At 43.5% G+C, this 24897-nt stretch overlaps 1 protein-coding gene across 2 annotated transcripts in view; it reads left to right on the top strand.

The window, feature by feature from the left end:
* Positions 1-24897, top strand: part of LOC122793129 (FGF1 intracellular binding protein) — a 544410-nt gene that overhangs the window by 83511 nt on the left and 436002 nt on the right. For both annotated transcript variants that reach the window (XM_044060893.1, XM_044060894.1), the window contains exon 3: positions 15604-15802. In XM_044060893.1, coding sequence (XP_043916828.1) covers positions 15604-15802 — 199 coding nt within the window. The remainder of the gene's footprint in view (positions 1-15603; positions 15803-24897) is intronic.

The following is a 24897-nucleotide window of genomic DNA, read 5'->3' as shown; positions in this document are numbered from 1 at the left end:
GTGGAGAGCTCATCTTAGCACCTTGGTGACTCAAAGGAAGTGGTCCATCCTGGAAGGAGGAAACTAGACATCAGCTGTGTTGAGCTGTGTCTTGTTTTCTTGGCTTTAATCCCCTTGGTGCTAAAGTTGCTTCTGAGCACCCTTTTAATTTTATCTGACACCCAATCCTTTCTGTGGTACCTAAACTAGCAGTGGGGCAAATGGTAGTACTCCCTGTGTGGAAAGGTGGTGGTTGTCTGGCAGTGGGCCATACACAAGGCATCATTGTATCAGAAGTTGAAATCCCAAGCAAAATAATGGTGCTGGTGTATTCACACAGGCATTACTCCATTCCTGTCCTGGAGATGCTGATTTGTGTCAGGTGTGGATGAAAAACTGTAACTTCACCCTGGTTTAGCACACATGTCCCTCATGGGTAAGAGGCACCAATTAAATTCCAAGCATGTCTTTGTTCTGCTCACCTGTGGGTTATTCATTTGCAAAGTATAAGGCTGAAAGAACTACATGGGAAGGTAAGACTTTTGCTTCTTAAGATTCTAACAGATCCATAGCCTAAGTACTTATGAAGTTACAGCTAATTTCACCTGAGGGCCAGGATGCTGCTGTCAAACCTTTGATGGATCCTCTGGTGGGAGTGTCTGAAGTGATTGATGTTGCCCGGGTGCCTTGCATTAGGAGATATAAGCTCCCATGAAGAGAAGGTTCCTCATTTTGGTGGAACTGTACATGTTACTAACTTAGCTGGTTATTTTACAAATGATTTTTATTATTTTTTATTTTATTTTACATTTGGTTACCAGGAAAGTCCGACTGTACACAAGTCCTTTTTCAGCTGACGCCCGGGTAGAAAGCTCCACATTTATGAAACAGTACATAGTGCAATACAATGACGGTATACAGTGCGATGAAGGATAAACATAAATTATACACAGATGCTAATACATATTTTTTCCATAGTTATAAAATTGTATCATGATATAAACTGTGAAAAATCTAGAGCAGTTCATGCATATCATATGTCAGAGAGATGTAGAACAGTTCCAATATATCATATCTCAGAGAATCAAACTAGAGGCATTAGACTTGAATGATTTGAGCTTCATGTTACCTGTACTTGCTTATCTTGACCTTCCTGAGATTAGAATTATGCACCAGCACTGCCTGGTCATGCAGAGCTTTAAAGGATTTCTGCATCTGTGTACTTGCATCTGGGTGTGCCTTTGCAGAATTCCTCCTGTCCATAAGATTCATAAGATTGCAACTTCTTGATTGACTGCTTTGTACTTCCCCTGTTCAGAATAGTTCAGCAGCACTGAACCTCTTGTCTCGGAAGATGCTTTTTCTGATGGCCTTTACCTCTGCAGATGCATTGTTCAAGTTACATCCCTGGTTGAGAGTGGTATTTAGGTTTTCACAAGAATCAGAAGTTCCTTGGAACCAGTCTGTAGTTCCTCCCAAATTGGCTTCTGATGTAGCTCAAAAACGTCAGTGTGTGTCCTTGTTTTCTTTGCCAGGGCAGAAAACCTAGGGAGAAAAAGCTGTTCACGCCCTGGAGATGCACCTCTTGCTGATGTTCTGCCTGAAGCTGCTGTAGGAGTTTGGGAAGGATGAGCAGTGGTTCATTGCCTTTGCACCAGAGATGGAATGGTTGGAGTCACTACCCATAGCCTTTCTGACTGGAGTGCCAGCTGTATGATCTTTTTGCCATCAGGTGGTTTCCTTCCTTTTAAAGTGCTGTGGTCAAAGGCCACTACACTCAGACATGGCTGCTTGCATTGCTTGTTTCAAAAATTTTTCCATTGTAGGCATCTATACTTTGCCCATTTGAGCTTTGGTTTACTCCTTCTGTACACATTATTTCAACAGTTACTTATAGTTCACAGCTCAGATTTCTGATTCTCTAACTGGCCTCTGGCTGCATCCTTCCAGGTGGGTCTATTGCTTGGGATTTGGACCAGTAATATAGCCATCGCGAAGGACCCTAAATGTCGGATCCAGTGGATACTTTCTTACAGAATTAGTTTATCTATCAGAGGATCCTCCTTGGTGGGTGCCAGTTATCTGATTATCATTCATCTGGACTTGGACAGCCTTTTGTTCCGACCTTGGTGGTTGTAGTTCCATTCTAAGTTTGGCAGACACATACCTGTCTGTTACTTGCAGTCAATGTAGTTATCTAATTTTCATTGGTATTGTTTTTTTGTTGTGCTCAGTCATTAGTTGGGGTGATCTAGTGACCACAAGTGTTTAGTTCATTCTCCTGGTGTAGCACTTCATGTTGCAGTGTGTGCTGACGTGGGGCACCCATGTCCTCAAGTATGGAAACTTCAAGGAAAAAATGGTGCCTTGGAATGAAACGGAGAATGAACCCAGTCATGGAACACCATGGAGGTAGTCTCTTTGTACATTAAGAATAATGGCGTGTCTTGCATTTAGCAGTTGCAAGAATTTGTCAGTTATTGAAGTTCTTACATAATTATAGATGTTATGTTGTCCTGTCTCGCCTTCATTCTTACTTGGATGGGTTCGGAGCTGATCCTCGGCTCCTACTTGGCCAAGTACAAAGCTGGAAGTCTCAGACTTGGCGCGTGGTAAGGTAGGTATCCCATAATGCAGTGGTACAACTCTCCAGATCTTGTTTGCCGCTTTATGAGGTTGGATGTGCTCTTCTTGGCCGTGGCTCAGTTTTTTTTATGTTTTGCATTTTATTAGTTTTTTCGCAGGGCCTATACTTGTTTTTTTCTGTAGTGTTGCTATAAAAAATACCTGTAGTGTTGTGTGTTGTTTTCTAGTCTCTTAGTTAGCTGGTTAAGTCATTAGCTCATTTAAATTAGAGAGCTAATTGCCCATTTTAGTTAGAGGGCTAGTAGTGTTAGACCATCTCCTATTATACCGGTCTAGGTCCATTTAAATTAGAGGTCTTAGTGCTGATGTTTAGTCAGAGCAAAGCTAGTTCTAATTATATTACTTAGATATGCTGTGTTTGTTAAATTAGTGTGTTTTTATATTTCTAGAAGTGGTGTGAGTTTATTTGGTGTTTGTTATTCTTATAGGACCGTTTTCTTCCAAAAATGTCTAAAGACACTAGGAAGAAAGAACATAAGCATTCGAGCTTTAAAAAATGTCAAAAATGTACGCAGAAAATGTCTATTACAGATGGACATGGCATTTTAGGAGCTATCCATCTCTAGGAGAATTGCACTTTGTCACTCCTTTAGTGCACGTGTGTTGCAGGAGAGGAAAAACAAATTGATTGTCAAAGGGCTCTTGAAACCAACCTTTGAGGAAGCTGTACATAGTGCTGCTTCTTCTTCATTGTCTTCTTCTTCTAAGAGAGACCCCTATAAAAAGGCCATCTCCTGTCTCTTCGGCTCAGTCCAAGCCCCCTGAAAACTTGTCTAAAATTTCAAAGCCATCTACCTCCCCAGCTCCACAGGGTTCAGAACTGATGGAGATAATTATTATTATTGACAAACCTGGTTCATAGGTTGGTACTAGGCTATCTGCCCTAAGGCCTATACAAGCCTAGCCATAACAATTTCCTGGCTATTTCTTCCCACATTATTTACTTCCCTGGACTCCTGTCTAGTAGGGCGACTGACGTGATCCCGGGGTGAATTTCCTATCTCCCATCCACTCGTCAAGGTTCCTTTTGAAGAAGGCCAAAGAGGCACTCTGCTTGACATGTATGGGAAGTCTATTCCAGAGTCTGGGGAGTCTCTGGGTCAGGAACTTATCCCTCCAGCATGTTTTGTTCATTGTGATGACAAGGTTTAGATCCCTGGAGCACGTGGCTCTGAGGGATTGGGATTTCTTTAAGTGTAGCATGTCCAACAGCTCTGGGATTGACATGGCCTTGTATGTTGAGCAGAGATCGCTGCTGAGTAGATGATATGCGACAAGAGTATAGCTGGGTTTTTTTTAGATGGTCAGCATAGGGCATCTGCTTTAGGCCTGTGATTCTTTTAGTGAGGTATTTCTGCAGCCTTTCCAGTTCATGCAGATGTCTTGAGAGGTACATACCAAATGGGGCATTGTATTCTATAATGGGTCTAATGAGGGATGAGTATAGTGGGACAATGACCTCCTTTTTTCTGGATGAAAAGGCCTTAGTGATGAGGGGTGCCACATAGAAGGATTTCCTGACTGTTGTGGCGAAGTGATTATCGAAGGTAAGACCACTGTCCACCTGTGTCTCTAAGTCTCTCATCACACTTTCAGTGTTTAGTGTATTGCCACCTATGTGGTAATTCACGGCTACATGGTTTTTTCCCCAAAGGGGATAACTGTACATTTCTTGGCATTGAGCTTGAGCCCATGGCTCTGGCACTAAACATCTGTTTCTGTAAGGCCCTTTTGTAGAATATCTACATCATTTGGGGATTCAGTAATGGCTCCCAGTTTGCAGTCATCTGCGAACTTTGTTAGCCAGAGTCCCTTAATGTTGGCCTGTACTTCAGAGAAGTAGATGCCAAACAAGAGCGGTCCCAGGACTGAATTCTGAGGTACTCCACTTGTCTGGAGCTAGATTTAGAATTGGCTACTTTTACAGTGTGGGTTCTGTCAGTAAGCTAGTTGGCAACCCATCAAGTGACGTAGGGATTAATGCCCAGCTTAGTAAGTTTAGCTATGATTCCAGAGTGGGGGATGGTGTCGAAGGCCTTGGCAAGGTCCATATAGGCTGTGTGGAACTGCCTTACCCTCGTCCACAACTCTGGAGACTGATTTGAAGAAGTCAGTTAGGTTCAGAAGACAAGACCGGCCCTTCACAAACCCAAATTGGGTGGGGTCCAGTGTTTGAAGGTTGCCAATGTCTTTGTTTATAAGTTCCATGATGATGCGTTCCATGGCCTTGCAGATCAGGCTCGTCAGACTGATGAGGCAGTATTTCCCAGGATCCAAGGTGGATCTCCCCCTTGTGGAGTAGGATAACTGTAGCTGTGTGGCGCTCAGTGGGCACGAAGCCTGAGGTGAGGCTATGATTAAACATGACACTTAGTGAGGTGCCAGTTTATTTTGTAGTTCATGTAGTACACAGCCAGGGATGTTATCTGGTCCCATGGATGCTGTATTCTTTGCTTTGGAGAGTGTGGTTTTTACCTGTTTGGCCATTATTACCGGAATTTGGCAGTCTTTCAGTATTGAGATGGGCCCTTTAGGGGGTGAGAAGGGGTGAAGTTGGCACTGAATCGATCTGCCAGGATATTGGCAATATCCTTGGGATCGGTATATTTAATGCCATTCTGTTGTAGCTCAGAGCAGATCTGAGCATTGCCATTTAGATTCTTGACATAGCCTTAGAATGTCTTGTGGTTGTCTTTGGAATCTTTGGCAATTTTATTTTCATAACTAGCTTTGAAGGATTTTATGAGGGATCTCTGCTTCTTACTGAGGCTCGTAAGGGAGTTTTTTGCATCCTGGGATTTTCCTCTTTTCTGCAACAGTTTCTTCCTTTTGTTGTAAAGTTAGTTTATGGCAGGGCACCACCAGACTGGCTTCCTTTTTTTGGAGGAGAGTGTCTTGGTTCTGTTTGGGATGGCACAATTCATGCACAAGTGGATGTGCTCATACAGTGCCTTAGTGTAGGATTCAGCAGCTGAACTTTGAATTCCAGTCTATGGGTGTCATGAAATTTGTCACTTCTGACTTGAGTAGCATGAAGTTGGCTTTGGAGTTCTTCAGCCCCAAGGTCTTCTGAGCCAAAAGATACAGTGTCTCGGAGGTGGTCCATTTATATTCTACCGGTCTCCCCTACCTTGAGATCTCCCATTTTGGAGAGATCTTGTTCACCAACTCTATCCTTCAGGTCCTCTAGGAGCCTATCTGATGATGACGTGGAGCTGGTGGTGTGCAGACTCTTGAAGTCGCATGTTCTAGCTAAATTGTTCTCAGCTCTGACCCAATAGGTTTCAGAGCCTTCTAAGACCATTACATCCACTGTTGTTCCTCCTCTGAGCCATGCTGGAGCTTTGGAGCTGGAGTGCCAAGTACCACTTGCTGTAGACCTGTCAGTTCCGGGAACCTCTTCTAAGATTACAGAACCGATATCTGCTCCGACACTCTCGGTGCCATCTGAGGTGTCCGGGTGCAGAGGTTCTCCGGTCGGCCCCGGGGGGAATGCTCGGACCCGAAAATTTGGTTCCGAGCCTACACCTTGGTGCGTCGGCTTGGTTGAGCTCGGTTCCTACATCAGCCTCGGAGATGGTCTCTCTGAGGCCAGGGGTGCCCTCTATCTCCTTGGAGCCGGAGATATCCTTGGAACCAGTGGCTTCTGCTTTCGAGCTGATGAGGAGTGTCCTGTCACCCTCTACAGCTCTACACAAGGATACTGGCATTCATCCCCCCAAGGCACCGGCTACTGTCTCAGCACCACCCCATCCACAGGACAGCGGAGATTCAGAGCCTCAGGAAGCCCCATTGGGCAAACACCTCCCTTCCGAGGCCTCCCCAGAATACCCTTCTGAGGAGCCCCCTCGAAAGAGGACATGCAAGAGGAAGCATATAGTCTCCCCTGATGAGTCTGTCACCTCAGACGCTGACCTCGAGGAGTCAGAAGAGTCCCCACAGTCGTCCTCTGAAGCTATCTCATTTGCAGATATCCTTGAGATCCTAAAGCAGAGAGTTGGCTAGAAAAAAATCAACCCTTTTGATGAGTCAGTGTACCTGAAGACCTTTAGATCTCCTTCAGCCTCCTGGTTGTCTCCGCATTTTGATGAGCTGATGGATTTAGTCAGTCGAAAGACGTGGGAGTCATCTGACACTATGGAACCAGTCCCTCGGAGGCCAAACAATTTTTTGTCAGCCCCACTGGAAAAGATTTTCTTACTAAAGGTGTGCCTGTAGATGCTATGGTAGTGGCAGCAGCCACCAAGAAGGAACTTTCTGAGACATCCTCATCTGTTCATCCTCCAAACAAAGATTCTCGAACGATGGACAGATATGGGAAGCATATCTTTTCGTCAGCAACTTTTGCACTCCGATCGCTGAACTACCTCACACACTTTACAAGGCTACAAAGAGATCTCCTGAAATAGCTAGAAGATACTCTACAAGGTTCATTGGCTGCGGGGGTGACAGCTGTCCACCTTAAATTCTATCGTCAATTCCTCCATGAGACTGATATCTTATGCAGTGGATGGACTGAGGAGGGCAGCGAGTTCAAGAGTTTCCTTGAGGAGACACTCCTGGATGCGCTTGTGTAATTTTGCAGAACCTTTTAAGTCTACCTTTTTTAATGCCCCTTTTGATGGTTCCTCACTTTTTGGACCCAAAGTTAAAAACGCACTCACCAGATGCGAGCAGGAAGGGAAAACTCTCTGCCGTTGGAGTATATTTTTCAGTACCTTCAAGACCTTGCCCTAAAGGTCAGAAGAGTGGAAAAATGTGGTTCAAAAGGTCCCAGGGAGCTTTCCAAGACACACGAGTTGAATCCTTCCCCAGGGGCAGAGGGGGGAGACAACAATGGTAGATGTCATTCTAGAGGCGGGGGAGGTGTGCAAAACCAGGGTGACCATGATCCTTTCGCAGACATCCCTATCAGCGGTCCTGAAAGGAGGCCCACCTGCTCTACTCTGAAGGCAGTCGGGGGACATTTATCTTTGTACCCAGAAGCCTGGCAAAGTATCACAAAAGACAAGTGGGTACAAAGCATAATATCCAAAGGATATTCCATTCCTTTTTGCCATCCTGTCCCACAGATCAGAACAATCCCAGATTTTCTACCCAATCTAAGGGCGCAAGCATCTGTAGAAATCCAAAAGCTGCTGGACAAGAGTCATCCAAAAAGTCCCCGCAGACCAAATAGGATTCAGAACTTACTCAAGATTCTTTTTGGTGCCAAAAAGAACAGGGGACTGGAGACTCGTATTGGATCTCAGCAAGTTGAACGAATCTGTCAAGTCAGTTCCAAATGGTGACACTGCAGTCAGTACTTCCCTTCTTAGCGAAAGACGATTGGATGTGCTCAATAGACCTCCAAGATGCGTACTACCTCATAAAAATGGGAAGGAGTCACTTATGCTTCCAGTTGGGAGCCAGTCATTATCAGTTCTGAGCTCTGCCCTTTGGTCTCCCTACAGCCCCCAGAGTGTTCACCAAATGCATGGCAGTAGTACCGGCTCACTTGAGACATCTTGGATTCCAAGTGTTTGCGTATCTAGACGACTGGCTCCTAACTGCCACCACCAAACATCTACTCCAACAGGCTAGGGATATGACATTGGAAATTTGTGCTCAGCTAGGCATAACAGTCAGTTTACAAAAATCTGCCTTGTTGCCCTGTCAACATATTACCTTCATAGGTGCAAACCTAGACACTGTTTCTATGATGGCACGTCTTCCAGCCGACAGAATTTCAGCCCTCAGACAGCAAATACTTCACATTTTTCCAAAGGATAAGGTAAAGGCAAAGGTAGTTCTGAAACTTCTAGGGACAATGGCTTCAACCATAATTCTTGTTCCTCTCGCCAGGATGCATATGAGGATCCTTCAATGGTTCCTTTTCTCCCAATGGTCGCATCAGGAACTTCCTTTGTCCCATCTGATCAGAGTAACAGAGTCATGCAAGAAGGATCTACGGTGGTGGACTCAGTCCAACCATGTGACTATCAGGAGACCCTTTATTCCACAACAACCTGTTGCTACAGTGACCACAGACACTTCCCAGATTGGGGGGGGGCATTATCTGGGAAGGACAGTCCAAGGTATATGGCAAGACCACGAGGCCCACTTGCATATCAGTGTTCTAGAGATGAAAGCAGTGCTTCTGGCATTGCAAACATTCCACGACTCTCTTCCACTAGAGATGATTGCAATACAGTCAAACAATATGTCGGTGGTATGGTACATAAACAAACAAGGAGGAACCAGATCATACCCACTTTGTCGAGAGGCTCTGAGAGTTTGGCAATGGGCAGTTTCTTCCCAATGCTTTGTAGTAGCAACGCACATCCTGGGGAAATCCACCGTGATAGCAGACAAGCTCAGCAGGGCAATATTAATGCCTCACGAGTGGTCTCTGAACCAGAAAATAAAGGAAGAGATTTTCTGGAAATGGGGCCAGTGATTGCAGCAATCTTTTTGCTACTCCCATGAATGCCAAGTGCAGCAGCTACTTTGCCCTAATTCCCCCTCTGGGGGAGACACAGAGAGACACACGTACACGATTGGCCCTTGGGACTTCTTTATGCCTTTCCCAGTTTCCCCTCATACCCAAAGTTATCCAGAAAGCAAAATCCTTGGGAAGCAGGCTGATTCTCATTGCCCCATATTGGCCTAGGCAGATTTCGTTCCCCTTCCTCTGGCCTCCTCTACAGGAGAAGCCGTGGGTTCTGGACCCAGTTCCATACCTTCTGATACATAGGTCAGGAACACTTCATCCTTCTCTACACACCCTCAACTTGACAGCATGGCTGCGCCACTTCCCAATTTAGTCCGGCTTCAAAACTTCACTCCAGCAGTCAAACAAATATTGATATCCTCTCATAAAGTTTCATAAAGAACTGAAGTCTTCAACTAAAAGCTAAGTACCCCATTGGGGAAACTTTTTCTTGCTCTAAACTGAGGTCAGTAAAAGTAAATAATTGCATTTCTTGTGGAAAGCAAATACCTCATAAAGATTTTAATTCGTACTGTATTCCTTGCATAGGCCCTGACCACGACGTACCTCACTGTCGCTTTTGTGCCTTATTTAAACCACGAACTATCCATCGTCTGTATATTTGCGCTTGTAAATATTTTGGTGCTCATTCAGTTACCCCGATTAAGTCTTCGGTAACCCATCTGACTACCGACATTCCGAAAAAACACAAAGATAAAGACAGAGACAGGCTACCCAGTTCGCCGGTACTCAGTGAGGCACTTTTGCAGCCCCTGACACCCACTACTTCAGATTCGCAGGCCTCTACTGAGACCCATTCGGAGTCCGGTATGTCACGAGATGCTTCAATTGTGGAACCTGCGGATGTCTCTACCTTGGATATGTCCGGAGCCGTTGTGCAGGCACTGGCTTCTGAGGGTGTATTCAGGCTTACTGACTTGCATATTAAACCGACGCCATCTTCTTCTTCAAGACCTAAAACCCTAACCATGCCTAGAAAACTGACACCCACACCACATGGTCAGGCCTCTATGCCTAAAAACAAATGATAAGAATGGCTGAAGACCTTATTACTTTAATCATGGGAAGTCAACCTCCACCCTCTGAGACCTAGGACTGAGTTTGCTTATGATACTTCCAACCAGGATTCTGAAATTTCTGTTTCCTCTGATGACCTGGATTTACCATTATCTACCTGTGAGGATTCTGATGCTGAGGACTCTATTCCCGCTGCTTCCCCCCCCAGAGGATTTTTCTTTTGGTGAAACCTTGCATACTCTCAGGGAGCATTTTCGTTGGGAAAGTCGGGATTTCTCTGATTCTAAAAAGAGGCTTAGGGATTTCTTACTCCTACCTCAGCACAGGCCTTTAGCTATACCTCCTGTACTGGACATTGTTGATGATGCCTTTTTGGAATCTAGCATGGCCCCTGACTCTCTACCTCCTGCTTACAGAAAACCTGATGGATATTACAGGGTTCCTGACTCTCACAAGTTCTTTTTCAAAAATCCTGCTGCAGATCCTGAAACGGTTTCACAGGGACCCAAGGGCATTAAAGCTACTACTGGCAAAAATCCTACCCCCTCTGATAGAGACTCCAGGGCGCTGAATAGATGGGGTAAGAAGGTATGTTCTTCTGCAACTTTGGCCATTAGGGCCTTGAATTGCTAGTTTCATATGTTAAAGTATCAGCAGCATATTATTGGATTGCTTAAACAGAATATGTTGATTCTTAATTGTGCTGAAATAAGGATTTACAGGATTTAATGTATTCTGCTGAACAAGTTGGTAAACATACATTGCAATGTGGTTTTGATTCACTAGAAGCATCTTGCAGGTCTGCAGTAACTGGGTCAGTATTTAGAAGGCATGATCGGCTTAAGGAGCAATCCTTGCCAAATCATGTTAAAGCGAAATTACTGGATGATCCCTGAAGTCAGGACTGCCTGTTTGGCAACAAGGCAGAAGTTGTTCGTAAAAAGATGGAGGAAAAAGCTAAATCTATGCAAACTTGTTACAGCCTTTTTACAAGTACAACCTCCAAGATTTAGTAGGCATTGGCCTTCTAAGAATTGGTCCTTTCCTGCCTCTTCCAGACCTTCTCAGTCCAAACCCAGATCCAGCAGAGCACCCAGGCTTCAGTCCCAGGGGATGCACAAGACAAAGCAGTGGGGAGCCTCCACTTCCAAATCTGGGAGTAATACCCCCATGGTATACTGTCTCAATGACTTCTTTTTAAAACTTACAAGCACTTCAAAACTGACTGCCCCCTTGGGGGGAAAGATTGCACTTCATGCAAAGAACTGGGGACACATTACCAAGGACAATTGGGTTTTAAATATAGTGTCCCAAGGATACAGATTTCACTTCCACACGTTACCAACTCCAAGCAGTTGGCCAGATCTACTTCCAAATCAATGGGCAGTGGCCCAAAAGCAAGTACTCTCTCTCTTAAGCATAGGAGCTATTCAACTGGTACTAGAAGATGAAAAGGGAAAAGGTTTCTACTCAAGATTTTTCCTGGTTCCCGGTAAAGACCATTCATGGCATCCTATCTAGGCTCTGTCTACTGTAGACACATTTTTGGTGATTCCAAAATTCAAGATGCTGACTCTTCACCAGTTGCTTCCTATGCTAAGAAAAGATGCCTGGTTGGCAACACTAGATTTAAAGGAAGCATACATGCACATCCCAATCAGGGAATCTTGCTGAAGATACCTACGCTTCAAAGCAGGCTACACGCACTATCAGTTCTCTGCACTGCACTTTGCTTTATCTACTTTGCCCAGGGTATTCACAAGGTGCCTAGCTCCAGTCATTGCGTTTTGCAGGCAAATAAATATCCAAACATACCCATACTTTGACGATTGTCTAATTCGGGCAGAAAACCAGGACATACTTTTGAATCATCTGTCTTTTATACAAAGGGTGCTAACTTGTCTGGGTTACACCATAAATGAAAAGAAATCACACCTGGTACCCTGTCAACAAATTATATTCCTGGGAGCAATCTCGAATACAACTTCCCAGATGACTTTCCTGTCGTCAGAGAAACAAATTCACTTGACAACCTACTTCAAACAAGTGGACACAAAATCCTGCTATCTGCAAGGCAAATACTACAAGCCTTGGGGTTCATGGCCTCCTGCATTCTTCTAATTCCATATGCAAGACTGCATATGAGGAAACTGCAATGGTATCTAAAAAGCTTATGGTGTCAACATTTTCAGGATCTAGAAGCAATGATTCCTATTATTCCTTGCCTATGCCTAGAGTTCCTTTGGTGGGTAGAGGCCTGCCACCAAAACAAGGGACTACCATTCACACTACCCCCTGCTGTCCAAACCCTAACGACATGCATCAGACTATGCATGGGGGGGGGGGTGCGCGCACCTGGCAGGGAAGTGCATTCAGGGCAAATGGAACACAATTCAAATGCACCTTCACATCAATCATAAAGAAATGTTAGCTGTACAGAATGCTCTGACAGCCTTCAAGGACCACATTCTTCCGGGACAATTAATGGTAAAGACAGACAACACCACTTGTATGTGGTACATAAACAAGCAGGAGGCTACACATTCTTACCCCCTCTGCAGACAAGCCATGGCATTGTGGAACACAGCCTTGAGCTACCAAGTGCATCTACAAGCTCAATTCCTGCCAGGAAAACTAAATACACTGGCAGACGGACTAAGCAGAAACCTCATGGACCCACAAGAGTGGAAACTGGAACCAAGGATTTTCAACATGTTGACAAGCAAATGGGAGAGCCCAGATATAGACCTGTTTGCCTCCCCACAGAGCTATCAATTGGAAAATATTTGCGCAAGGACTCCCCACAGGCAAGCTTGGAAAGTGGATGCTCTGTCCTTCAGCTGGAAAAAGTTTATGCTTTTCCTCCTCTGCCTCTGCTCTCCAAAGTACTACTAAAGATCAAACAAGACAAACCAAGGATAATTTTGATTGCACCAGACTGGCCACACCAACACTGGTACCCCCTCCTGCGCAGTGTGTCACTGTTGTCACCATGGCACCTGCCTCAGACTCCTACCCTGCTGTCTCAGCAGGAAAACCAGATTCTGCACCCTCAGCTGCAAACACCGAACCTAGCAGCCTGGCTAATTACTGAAGCTCTCCTTTACCATCCCCTCAGTAAACCAGTGATGGATGTCATTTTAGAGGCAAGGAGACCTAGTAATAGAAAATCTTATGCTAAAAAATGGAAAAGATTATGTGCCTGGAATCGGTCTCAAGGGATGAGCACAGCAGTGCCCAGTTTACCTCAGATTTTACAATACTTAACTGAGATGCTTCACAAGGGCTTGTCTTTTTCCTCAATAAAAATTCACACCTCAGCCGTTTCAGCTCATTATAACACAGAACCCTCCCCTCTTCTCTCATCCACTGCTCAAGCAGTTCTTCAGAGGGGCCAAAAAATTTAAGACTGCCCAGGAGAGCTCCAACTCCAGCCTGGAACCTTGACATTGTATTGGAGAAACTCACCCTTCCTCCTTTCGAGCCAGCTGCTACTGCATATTTAAAATTCCTTTCTTGGAAAGCAGCTTTCATTTTGGCTATCACTTCAGCAAGAAGGGTATCTGAATTACAGGCCCTTATAGCAGTGGAGCCTTTCATAGTCTTTCATGTGGACAGGGTGTCCCTCAGGACCAATCCCTCTTTCATGCAAGCCTTGTCCGTCAAAGTTCCTTGTATGATTTTTCACAAAGATAGGGTTTCCCTTCGGACCAATCCATCCTTTCTTCCCTAGGTGGCACCACCAGTTAATATTAATCAAACCATTAATTTACCTGTCTTCTTTCCCAACTTTGCTAACAAAATGGAATATAAACTCCACTTGTTGTCTGTTAATAGACAGCTGCGTTTTTATTTACACAGGACCAGAAATTTCCGTAAATCCAATCAGCTGATTAACCCAAAAAGGGTTTACCTATCTCCAAGGTCACTTTTGCTAGGTGGATTTCTTCATGCATCCTTCAGGTCTATAAGGACAAAGGCATGCCTCCTCTGGGTCAGGTGAAAACTCATTCCACTAGGTGCATGGCTACTTCTGCATCCTTTTGATCTAGAGTCTCATTGGATGATATTTGTTCTGCAGCTACTTGGTCGTCATCTCCTACCTTTATTTCTCACTACAAATTAGATTTGACTTCTTTGGTTCCGCAGTACTCCGGAATATCCTTCCATGAGGGCCACCCTGGAGTTTAGTAACTGGGGATCTCTGTCCCACAGGTTGAAGACCAAATGAAGTAAACTACTTCAGATAAAGAAATTATGTACTCACCATAACGTTCCATCTGAGTAGTTCTACTTCATTTGTCTTCAACCATCCCTCCCTCCTTCCACCTGACCTTATTATATGTACAGCTTGTTGGCTGCAGTTGTAGGTCATAAAGTGTTTTTTCAGGCTGGGTTTTAAGGATGAAGGTCAGCAAATTCGATCTGGGGGTTGGAAGGTAGTGGAGGTGTATTATGGGTAAAGGGAGGTGCTTGGAGCTTGGAGCAGATGCTAGTGAAACTGTCGGCTCTGATCCGATATGGATCCGGTATCCCCACAGGTTGAAGACAAATGAAGTAGAACTACTCGGATGGAACATTATGGTGCATAACTTCTTTTTTCTGGTGACTTTTATTATTGGAATTTGGAGGTGGTTAGATAGCTTTCAAAGACCACTGTAGACTCTCGGATAAGTACAGTAAATGAAGAGAAGTGTACCTGTGTGAAAATATTTAGAATGCAGGAGTAAAAATATTGCAGCTAGCATTTTACACCAGAAAGGTTATACAGCTTATGAAGGTGCTTTTAAAGATGCATGCTGACTGCATATCTTTTTATATTTTTCTTTAAGATCCTTGTATTTTGTTTTGGCATTGTGGACGTGCACTTGGTCAATCCCACCTCAAAATATTTTTGCTTAAACAGCCTACTGCTTCTCAAGGCAGTCATATGAAAATCATAACTGACTACTTCTCACACTACAAGCTCTTTCAACTATCTCATCCACCGAATTCTAAATATCTGTGATAGCAGTATATCCTACAGTTTACCTCTCCATACCTTTTACCATACATCTATTCATCTAATAATCTCTACCCTGTCATCTTCCCCTCTGTCTGCCCTTTACTTCACCTTTTTTCTTAATTACACATACTGTATAACTATATTTACCAAGTCTCTGTGCTACAGCCCTTTCAGTTTTGTATACTAACTTCTCACTGTTGCCGCAATCATTCATTTAAATGTGCATTCCACATTATTCATTTATTTTTTTTTTTTTTACATATTTTGAATTTGCACTGCTTCACAATTTCTCCAGTTGTGTTGTTTTGTGTTAACTTTTTTTTTAACTTCCTGAGCTGAAGCTGAAAGTAGTCTATTTGGAACATTGTTCTACCTCAGTTAACAAAAGCAGATACAATTTATTCAGAATGTATTGTATTTATGTGGCTGTAGGTACTTAATTTTATGTTAAACATGTCTTCAGTTTTAGATGCTGTCTCTATTCGGATCAAGAATGGGATCTTGGAACAAACTGGGGCAACATCCGATGTTTTGGAAGGTGACACCATGGATCACTACCGAACATTCCAAATGTTGGAGAGGTTTTTACATAGTCCTCCAAAACTTGTGAACCAGCTGATTTTTCAGATCCCTCCTTACGTCCAAGCAATGTTGATCGAGAAGTAAGGACATTAATTGTCTGGGCTGAGTGCATCTGCTAAGCTGCTGGCAAAACAATATTTTGGGATTCAGTATTGTTTGGTGGGTGAGCTGGAACTGATGTATAAATAACGCGCATCTCTGACAGCCTTAAGTCGCGTAAAAGAAACAGCAGACCATTCATTCACTGTGTTTGTGTTTCAATGTGAAAATATTTGGTGAAGGACTGACAGTGTGATGTGCACCATACTAGATGCGTGTGCTTTATGATTGTTCTTTTGTTTGTATTGGATTTTATACTAGTACTGGTATTAAGTGGATGCAAAAAATGAGAGGTTTGAGGCACTGCAAGCATACAGCACCCTGGGGGGGGGGGGACCATAACAAATAGCGCCTGTCTTGCACTATAGCAAGCAGGTCTGTGCAGTAATGTATCATGCTATACAATAAAAGGAGGAGACTTATACAAAAAAGGCCAAATCTTCAGTAAAAAAATCTTCCCTGATCAGCTTTAGTAAGAAATTGAGGGCCCTCATCAAGTCAACTAAAGACAGTTTCGAAAAGAAAGTTGCCAAGGATAACCATAAGGCCTTCTATGGTTACGTCAAAAACCTAAATGGCAACGCTCAGGTCTGTTCTGAGCTAGTACAAAATGGAACAAAATACACTGACCCCACTGACATTGCCACCATCTTGGCTGACAGGTTCAGTGCAAATCCCCCCACCACCACCTACAGGGCCTATTACTATTCCAGGGGATTGTGTAACTCCAATTATTACTGAAACGTTGGTTAATAAGGCTCTATCTAAAGCTAAAAAACTGCCTCCATGGGACCAGATGGTGTCCCGGGCTGTGTCATACGCGAGCTCCAAAATGAATTAACCCCGCATCTGAATACCCTGTTCAGTCTCAGCCTCTCAACAGGATATGTGCCCATAGAATGGCGCACAGCAACTGTGGTTCTGCTGCACAAGGGTGGGCCTACCAATAAGCCTGACCAGTCTGATCTGTAAGGCAATGGAGCGAATCATTATGGAACTCATAAATGGAGAGATTGGGAACCTCCAAACACTTGACCCCACACACTTTGGCTTCGTCAAGGGTAGATCATGCCTCCTGAACCTGGTGGACTTCTTTGAGACAGTTACTCAGGCTATAGATAAGGGAAAGGAGGTACACACGGCTTACCTTGACCTTGCTAAAGCATTTGACACCATTCCCCATTCGGGTATTATTGCTAAACCCTTGCATCACAAGATGGATCGCAAACTGGCTCTCAGACAGATCCCGCAAAGTAAGAGTAGCGGGATCTATGTCCGAATCCAGACCAGTAACGAGCGGTTTGCCTCAGGGCTCTGTCCTGAGGCCCCTCCTGTTTGGCATATACTTCTCAGAAGTACAGGCAAGCACTGAAGGGCTGTGGCTGACCAAGTTTGCAGATGACTGCAAACTGGGTGCTATAATAGAGTCTCCAGCCGACATGGATATCCTCCAGAAGGGCCTTAACGAGACTGATGCATGGTGTCAAAGCCATGGCCTCAAGTTAAATGCTAAAAAATGCGTAGTAATCCCCTTTGGAAAAAACAGAGTACCCGCGAACTACCACATAGGAGGTAACCCCCTGAAATCTGAAGTATTAATAAGGGATCTAGGGACCCAAGTAGATAGTCAGCTTTCCTTTGATAACCATGTTGCCAAGGTGGTTAGAAAATCCTTCTGTGTGACCCATCTGATCACGAAAGGGTTCGCATCAAGATCTAAGGATGTAGTTGTGCCCCTCTACTCTTCCCTCATCAGACCCATTATTGAGTACAATGCACCAATTGGAATGTACCTGGCTAGGCATCTCCAGCAGCTGGAGAGACCACAGAGGTACCTCACTAAGAGGATTACTGGCCTCAAACAGTTGCCCTATGCAGCACGATTGAAAAAACTAAGGCTTTTCTCTGTTGCATACCGCCTTCTCAGAGGCGATCTCTGTCTAACATACAGAGCCATGTCCAACCCAGAACTGTTGAACATGGTCCATTTTAGCAGAACCAAATCCACTCGAGCTACACGCTCTAGGGATATAAACCTCAGCACAACAATGAATAGAACATGCTGGAGGGATACCTTCGCAAAGACTTCCCTTGCTGTGGAACAAGGTCCCAGTCTACATAAGACAGAGCCCCTCACTATCACACTTCAAGAGGAACCTTGACAAGTGGACAGGTAACAAAGTTCACACCAGGGATCATACCAACAGCTCTACTAGAGAGGGGCCAAGGGTACTAGCTGCTATATCAAGGGCCTAGGGAACTAACCAAAGGGGCGGTGAATACCACACAACGTGGCTGGGCTAATATATGCCTTCGGGCAGATAGCCCAGTGTCTACCTATGAACCTATTCTGTGAGATATTACAGTAAGCAACTGTGTGGGGTTCCGAACTGTTGAGTTCCTGTGGTGTTCTGTGCCAAGTAGCTCCTGTAGGGTACTATAGTAAGCAGCTTTATGGGATACTATGCAAAGCAGCTCTTGTAGGGCACCACACCATGCAGCTCTTGTAGGATTCTTTATCGGGTAGAAATATACCAGCAGCACTGGGGGGATTGTTCCTTACACCTCTTGTGGGGTACTGAGCCAAGCAGCTGCTGTGCAGCTCTATGATAGTGGTACATGTGCATTAGCCTGATTGTTAGTATTAGGCACAATTTAATATACACTGCTGCGTCTTAGCAGCTTTTTGTTAAGGAGGTAAACCTAGCGCAACCTGTTATTTCTAAATAGATATATGATTTCTTTGCAAAGCGAATTGGCAGGAATTACTTTTATTCAGCAGTGTGCTGAAAAAAGGAGAATGTGTTGAGTCATATGGTCAGAAAACACTACAGAAACTGAGACTATTTATTTTTATTTATTTATTTGACATTTGTTGACCGGGTTAGTCCAGCTGGGCCGGCACCCTTTTTCAGTGGAGACCCAAGGAGAAAAGCTCCAGAAAAACATAAGTACAATTACATAAACAGTAACAATAAACTGAGATAAAATAATAGAATTCAAAGTGGTTTAAGAGTACACCTGGTACAACACAGAGTAAAAAAAAATCAAATAGAGAAATTACTTTTTTCATCATCAGTCGTTCAGCTGAATAGCTGCAGTGGGGTAGAACTTACTATATGTACATATAACTCAATTGAAATCTATAGAAACCGTACAGGTACATGGTGGTAAACTAGAGCTGGTAGGAGCTGCATAGAGAACATTTAGTGGAAAAGAAAAGAGGTAAGGTGATCGATATGGAAGACCGGAGGGAGTCAAGATGACAGAGAGGTATAAAGTAGGGGCAAGTCAGTCAGGGGACGATTACACAGACATAGCCATATATTGCTTAGGTATTTTTTACAGCATTTCGGAGCTGGTGTTTTGGCTTAATATTACAAATGTCCAGAGAAAGTGTATTCCTTTTGTCAGCTGTGGAATAGCTGTAAAGGTTCTTGCCTGTTTGGATTTTTGGCTTGTATATAGAAAGGAGATGTTATTCAGAGCTATGAAGGGTTTGAGGTGGGGAGTAGGGGGAGATGATAGAGATAATGTTGGGACAGAAGGAGGGCAGATGCAGTATAGAATGAATTATCTGAAGCTGAGAAAGAAGTAAGTTGTGGGGAAGCTCTAACCAGTTTAGTTTCCTGACTGCTAAACAGTGATGAGAGTGGTAGGGGTGTTTGGCAGAGAATGTAGCCACCTTGTTCTAGGTGGACTCTAGTTGAGAGAGTAGAGTGGTTTGTAAGTTGGTGAGGATTTGAGAGGCATAGAGAAGGGTGGGGAGTAGGTAGGCATGGGATAAGGCAATCTTGGCATTACTGGATAGAAAGTTTTTGTACCTGTAAAGGAGGCCAAGTTTTTGATGGATTTTCTTAATGTTTCTGAGAACATGCAGGTCAAATTTAAGCTGGTCATCAATAATAACCCCAGGTAATTTGGTGTGTGTTTCCACTGTGATAGGTGTGTTATTATGAGAAGTGATTGAGAATGAAGGTTTAAGATGATTCATAGTTTTTGGAGCGAAGAGTTTGACTCTACAGTTTTCCTTCCTGTTCTGTCTCTGTGCATGTCTTATACTAGTTCATGGTTTCTCTTCACATTCCTTTCTATTTCTTAGTATACCCTTGCACCTATCCTGTATAATACTTAGAACTGCATTGGACTGTCATTTAATGAACTATTTGGATTACAAAACGTTTGCTGCATTGCTGGCTGAAATTTAGCTTGTTTTAAACTTTCAACTTCTAGCACCAGTCCTTGTCGTTTGGACCGGAAAGGTTTTTTGCTTACTTGTTCCTGGTTAAACGTTGATCTTATTGGTTGTATACTTAAAGCCTGTCTTAAGGCTGCTGTGGCTGTCATTGCTTCAGATGATGATTCTGGCACACGTCCACAGTTGTTATGGTAACATTCATTGCTGTAATGGAGTTTTCATATGTTTTATGGGAGAACTTTGTAGTAGTAATGGCAACAAAGTTAGCTTCTACTCTCTGATGCCATTCGTAATCTGGCCTAATTTTCAAGTAGACGAATTTAAATGTGCATAATGATAATGCCTCAGTTTTGTACCAATTACTCTCTTGTTAATGTATGCCTCAACTTTAGTTCTTCTTGCCAATTTGAAAATTGTATCTAATACTGAGGAGCTTCTTTGATGGTTCCTGTAGCTGGGTTTATCCTACTAAGCATTCAACATTTGGCTTACTTTTCTCCAAGACCTTCCCTCACAGTGTGAATGATGTGCTTCTACAACAATGCATGATGTAAGGGAGGGCACACATCAATTAAATAAGCGTGTGTTGCCCAGTTTTTTTTTTTTTTTTTGCTCCTTATACAGTGTGGATTTCTATCCTTGCTGTTGCTGGTAAAAACTTCCAGCATTTGCATACAGCTTCATTTTTTTCTGATGAATAAATAACAGAAGAAACTCCTTGTTGGGGACAAGGAGGGTTCCTCTTGACAACTGGTGGGTGGAGTTTGGCTGAGATTCTGCTGAGAGGATTGAGATGATTTCGTCCTAGTTGCCCTTGGTCTCTTGGGCCTCCCATGGATTGGTATCTTCCCTGACTTGTGAAGGTTTGTTTCTGTTCCAGTCCTTCATTTCTGATTGCTGAAGCTTCTTGTCTTCAGGCCTCCTTTACAGCCCATCTGGGCTGCTTAGACTGCATCAAGGATGAATTTGCAGGATGAACCCATACCAAGGGTTCACTATCCAAATAAGAAAATGCGGGCATTTGTTTGACCTTGGTGGCACCTAAAGTTGCAGGTATAATAATTAACCAACAGAGATTACAGTTTAATGCCAGACGTTGACCTGTCTCTGTCACTTATGAGCTTCTCGTAATCTGAATTAATTTACTTAGTCCTTCAAATTCTGTAATGATTTAGACCCCAGAGTGGTGCAATGGCTTCCTCTATGATTTGTTCTGTGACTGTAGGTTACTTGGGTTTTCATTTCTGAAACAGATGAAGCGTCAGTCACTGATTTTCTCCAACTCTTCTTGGGGTGATGTCTTCTTTTAAGGAGGTTATGCGGCACTTGGGCTCCTTGTACCTAGGCACAGAACAGGCAGGGGAGGAGAGCTTAAGAGCCACTTAGATTTTAAGCAGTACCCATTTCTGTTCATTCTACTCTAGCAGGATTCAGGGAGAGGTTCCTGCTTATTCCTGTCTCATATTGCATGCTTATTAGTGATAATAATTGATGGGTGGATGTGAGTGGGGCTGGATTGTAATTGCTGTTAGCAGTTTATGAGCCATCTAATGGTCTGGTTAGAGTAGCTTCTTCCATTGTTGACTGCGGTCTGGCTCTGGCAAAAACTGCTTGATCCCATTAGTCTCTGCTTGAGGTCTGGAAAGAGGAGCTGAGAGCTGCAGGGAAATTTCTTGCACTTACGTTTGAGTGGTTCTTCATGGAAATGACTAGGATCTGTTTCTGTGTTTGGTATTTGGGGTTGGAGCAGAATGGGAACACAACACTGACTAAAGACTCTGTTTTGTGTGAAGTGTCTCTATTCCACAGTTTTGAACTTCTAGTTTGACTGCTGCACCAGTCAGTGTTGTGGCTGCTGGCCTTGTGATATTGGACTTCAAATATGATTGTTCCATTCCTGGTGGTTTTGTTTTCTCTGAGTGTGATAATGCTGTGTGACTAGCTTAGGGGTTACTTTTCTACCATGTGGTGTCTCCCCATCCCCTCCTTCTTTGCCTTTTCCCACATCTCTCGAGAAGGACCTCCCTATCCCTGGTCAAGCTGTTTTAATTCCAGTCTGCTGTAATGAGATAGGAGCTAGAAGAAACTGGGAGGGGTGCTTCTTATTTTTAAGAGTGAAACTCTTTCTGGGGAGAGGGAGACCTCCCTAGTATTAGCTGGATTGGGGTTGTACTTGACACATTTTTTTCTGTTTTTGTACACCATTGGAGTGAGGGTATTTCCTTGTCTTTTAAACCCAGAGGGGAGGGTGGATTGCTTTCGTTGGCACCACTGTGCATTCTGCTCATTGTCCCAGGCTGCAGCCTTGTCCACTCCTCTAAGAGTAACTGTCTGAACTCTTGCTTGTTCTTTTGTCGACAGACTTTGTCACTGTGGCCTTGAAGATCTGTGTTGCTTCCTTGTCAAGCAGTCATCTTTGTTATGGTGCTGGAGTTGATCTTCTTGTTGCAGTGCTCCTCAGTACTCAGACTTCTTAATTGTCCTGATGTGTTTCTCCTTTGGTCCAAGTAATTTTATTGCTTGAGAATCAGCCCAACCTTAGGATCTGTCAGGGAGAGTCTGCATTGTTGGGGGCAAGAGATACTTTCTTCCCTTATCAGCTGATATATGAAGAGGACTGTCTTTCTTATGACTCAAATCAGTCTTCATCCATTCCCATGAGAGTGAGTGATTCCACCAATTGCCCTTTTGTGTTAAAAGTCCTGTATGCTGGGTAGATGGTATGCTTGCATGTCACGTGTTAGCACTGGAGGTGCCAGAACTTCATTATTATTCTTGATTTATAATTGGGTACTTGGTGGAAGCAAGTAGACAACTGACAGACATGGGAGATGAGTTTGTGCCTGAAGTGAGTGTATACTACCACAGCTTGTATCCTTACAGGCATGTCTGTGTCCCCAAGCATAGACACTACCAGGAAAAGATACCAGGTGATTGCTGGTATTGAGGGTAAGCCCAGCCATAGGACTCATCAAGACAAGTCAGTAAGATAGGAACAGTTTTCCTATTTGTTATAGTACTATATAGCCATTAGGCACTTAAATGAAGTTGAATTCAAACTTGAACATATCTGCTCTTCATTTGACTGTATGTTGTTTATTGGCCGTTTTGGCCTGCTTTTCACTTGCAAAATTTGCCATTTTAATATAATAGTTTTGGATTTTAATTATCTAAAGGGATACTTGTTAAGTAATATATTCCCTATTAAAGTTGGTAACTATGCTTGTAGTTCACAAATGGCTCCTAATTCAAAGTTTTTTGTGTGTTGTCTTGTGCAAATACAAACATATTCTGTTACCAGTAAATAGTACTGTGCGTTTAGAATAGTGCTGAGAAGAAGTGTTTTTATCACAGCTTTAGTTTCAGAAGTTGCAGGTTTAATTCATTGCTAACTGACATGCAAGATGGCCACTTACTAGATGTCCTTCCTTATCCTTATTGAAAGGATATCCTGTTGACCATAGCCGAATGTTTGACTGTCATACCAAAGGCTTAGCTCCTTCAAGGCATCATACATGAGATGTATATCATACATCTAATGCGCAAGATACACAAATGACATAGGAGTGCCAAATCCTCAGAACTACTTTGCCACCAGTCTGAATGATACTTTTCTACTATTGTCTGCAGTCGTACTTGCTGCAGATACAGCTTTTCCTTTGGGTTGCATTACCTTTTTCATGTCATCTAGGAAGGGAAAATGTGAGTGTGGGAGGTAGATCCCCATAAAGATAGACACAAGAAGTGCCTTTTTTGTCCTGGTGCTGCCCATGACCATACTCTGTGTTAGATTTGTCAGGCTTTCTTTATGAAGACTTTATGCAGCAGTCTGTCATCCATTTCTATTTAGAAAACCATCAACTAGGCTCAGGGTTCCATGTCTTCTAAATCCTCCCACTCTGAATTTCAGCTGCCATTTAAAAATAAATAAATAATTAAAAAAAAAAAATTTCTGATTCTTCTGTTCTCAATCTGGTTGAATGAATATCCTGAAGATCGTCTGACTCAACTGTCAGCCCCCTGTGTTGCAACCCATTTGGAGGACGATATGAGGATGCCTACCTGTACATCCCCTAATGCTGTGCCTATGTCTGATTTAGATGAGAAGGGGGGAACTGTGGCTTATCATTTTGAAGGGAACTAGGGGAATTACCCATATTCTAGTTAGGGGGAAGTCTGGCAATGGTCTGAAATCCCCTAAGTTTGTTAGAGTTGATATTCCTTTGAAAAAGAAATAGAAAACCAGGCATGTGGCTCTTGTATCTAATGATCCACACAAATAATGGCAGGATTTCACTCAGGATCTTTTCAAGGCCCCTGTGGCTTTGGAGTCTTTTCACGTTTGTCTGTTCCTGATCCTCTACTGTTTCTAAAAGACCCAGAGATTCTGATTCCTTTGAGGAGGAGGTGGACCTAGATTCTGGAGAAGAGTCCTTGGCTTACGCTTCTCAAATTCATTCCCCTTTGGTTGGGTCTGAAGAAGAAGTTTCCCTTTACCCTGATTCCCCCATTGAACAGATGTCTTTTGGGAACATTTTGTCTGCATAATCGAACATCTTAAATGGGATTGTTCCCTATATTTCTGATATTCAGAAAATATATTATGACCTTTTGCAGATTGAGACCTCTCTGCCTTTTGCGGTTCCTCCTGCCTTGGATGCTCTTTTGGACACCTTTTCTTTTGCCTGTCAGGCTGCTAACTCCCAGCCCCCTCCTCCAAAGAAGACTGACAGGTTCTATAGAGTTCAGAAGCCCAAACGTTTTTATATAAAAGCCTGTCTTCTGACCCTGCAGTGATTACCCTGGCCACTGATAAACCTTCTAAGCTGATGTCCTCTTCTAGACTTTTGCCCTCTGAAAAGGACATTCATGTTATGT

The sequence above is a fragment of the Protopterus annectens genome, chromosome 2.part0 (genome assembly GCF_019279795.1).
Source record: "Protopterus annectens isolate FY-2018-M chromosome 2.part0, PAN1.0, whole genome shotgun sequence".
NCBI lineage: Eukaryota > Metazoa > Chordata > Ceratodontiformes > Protopteridae > Protopterus > Protopterus annectens.
Note: the sequence above shows the minus strand (reverse complement) of the source record. Positions and strands in the feature narration are given on the sequence as shown.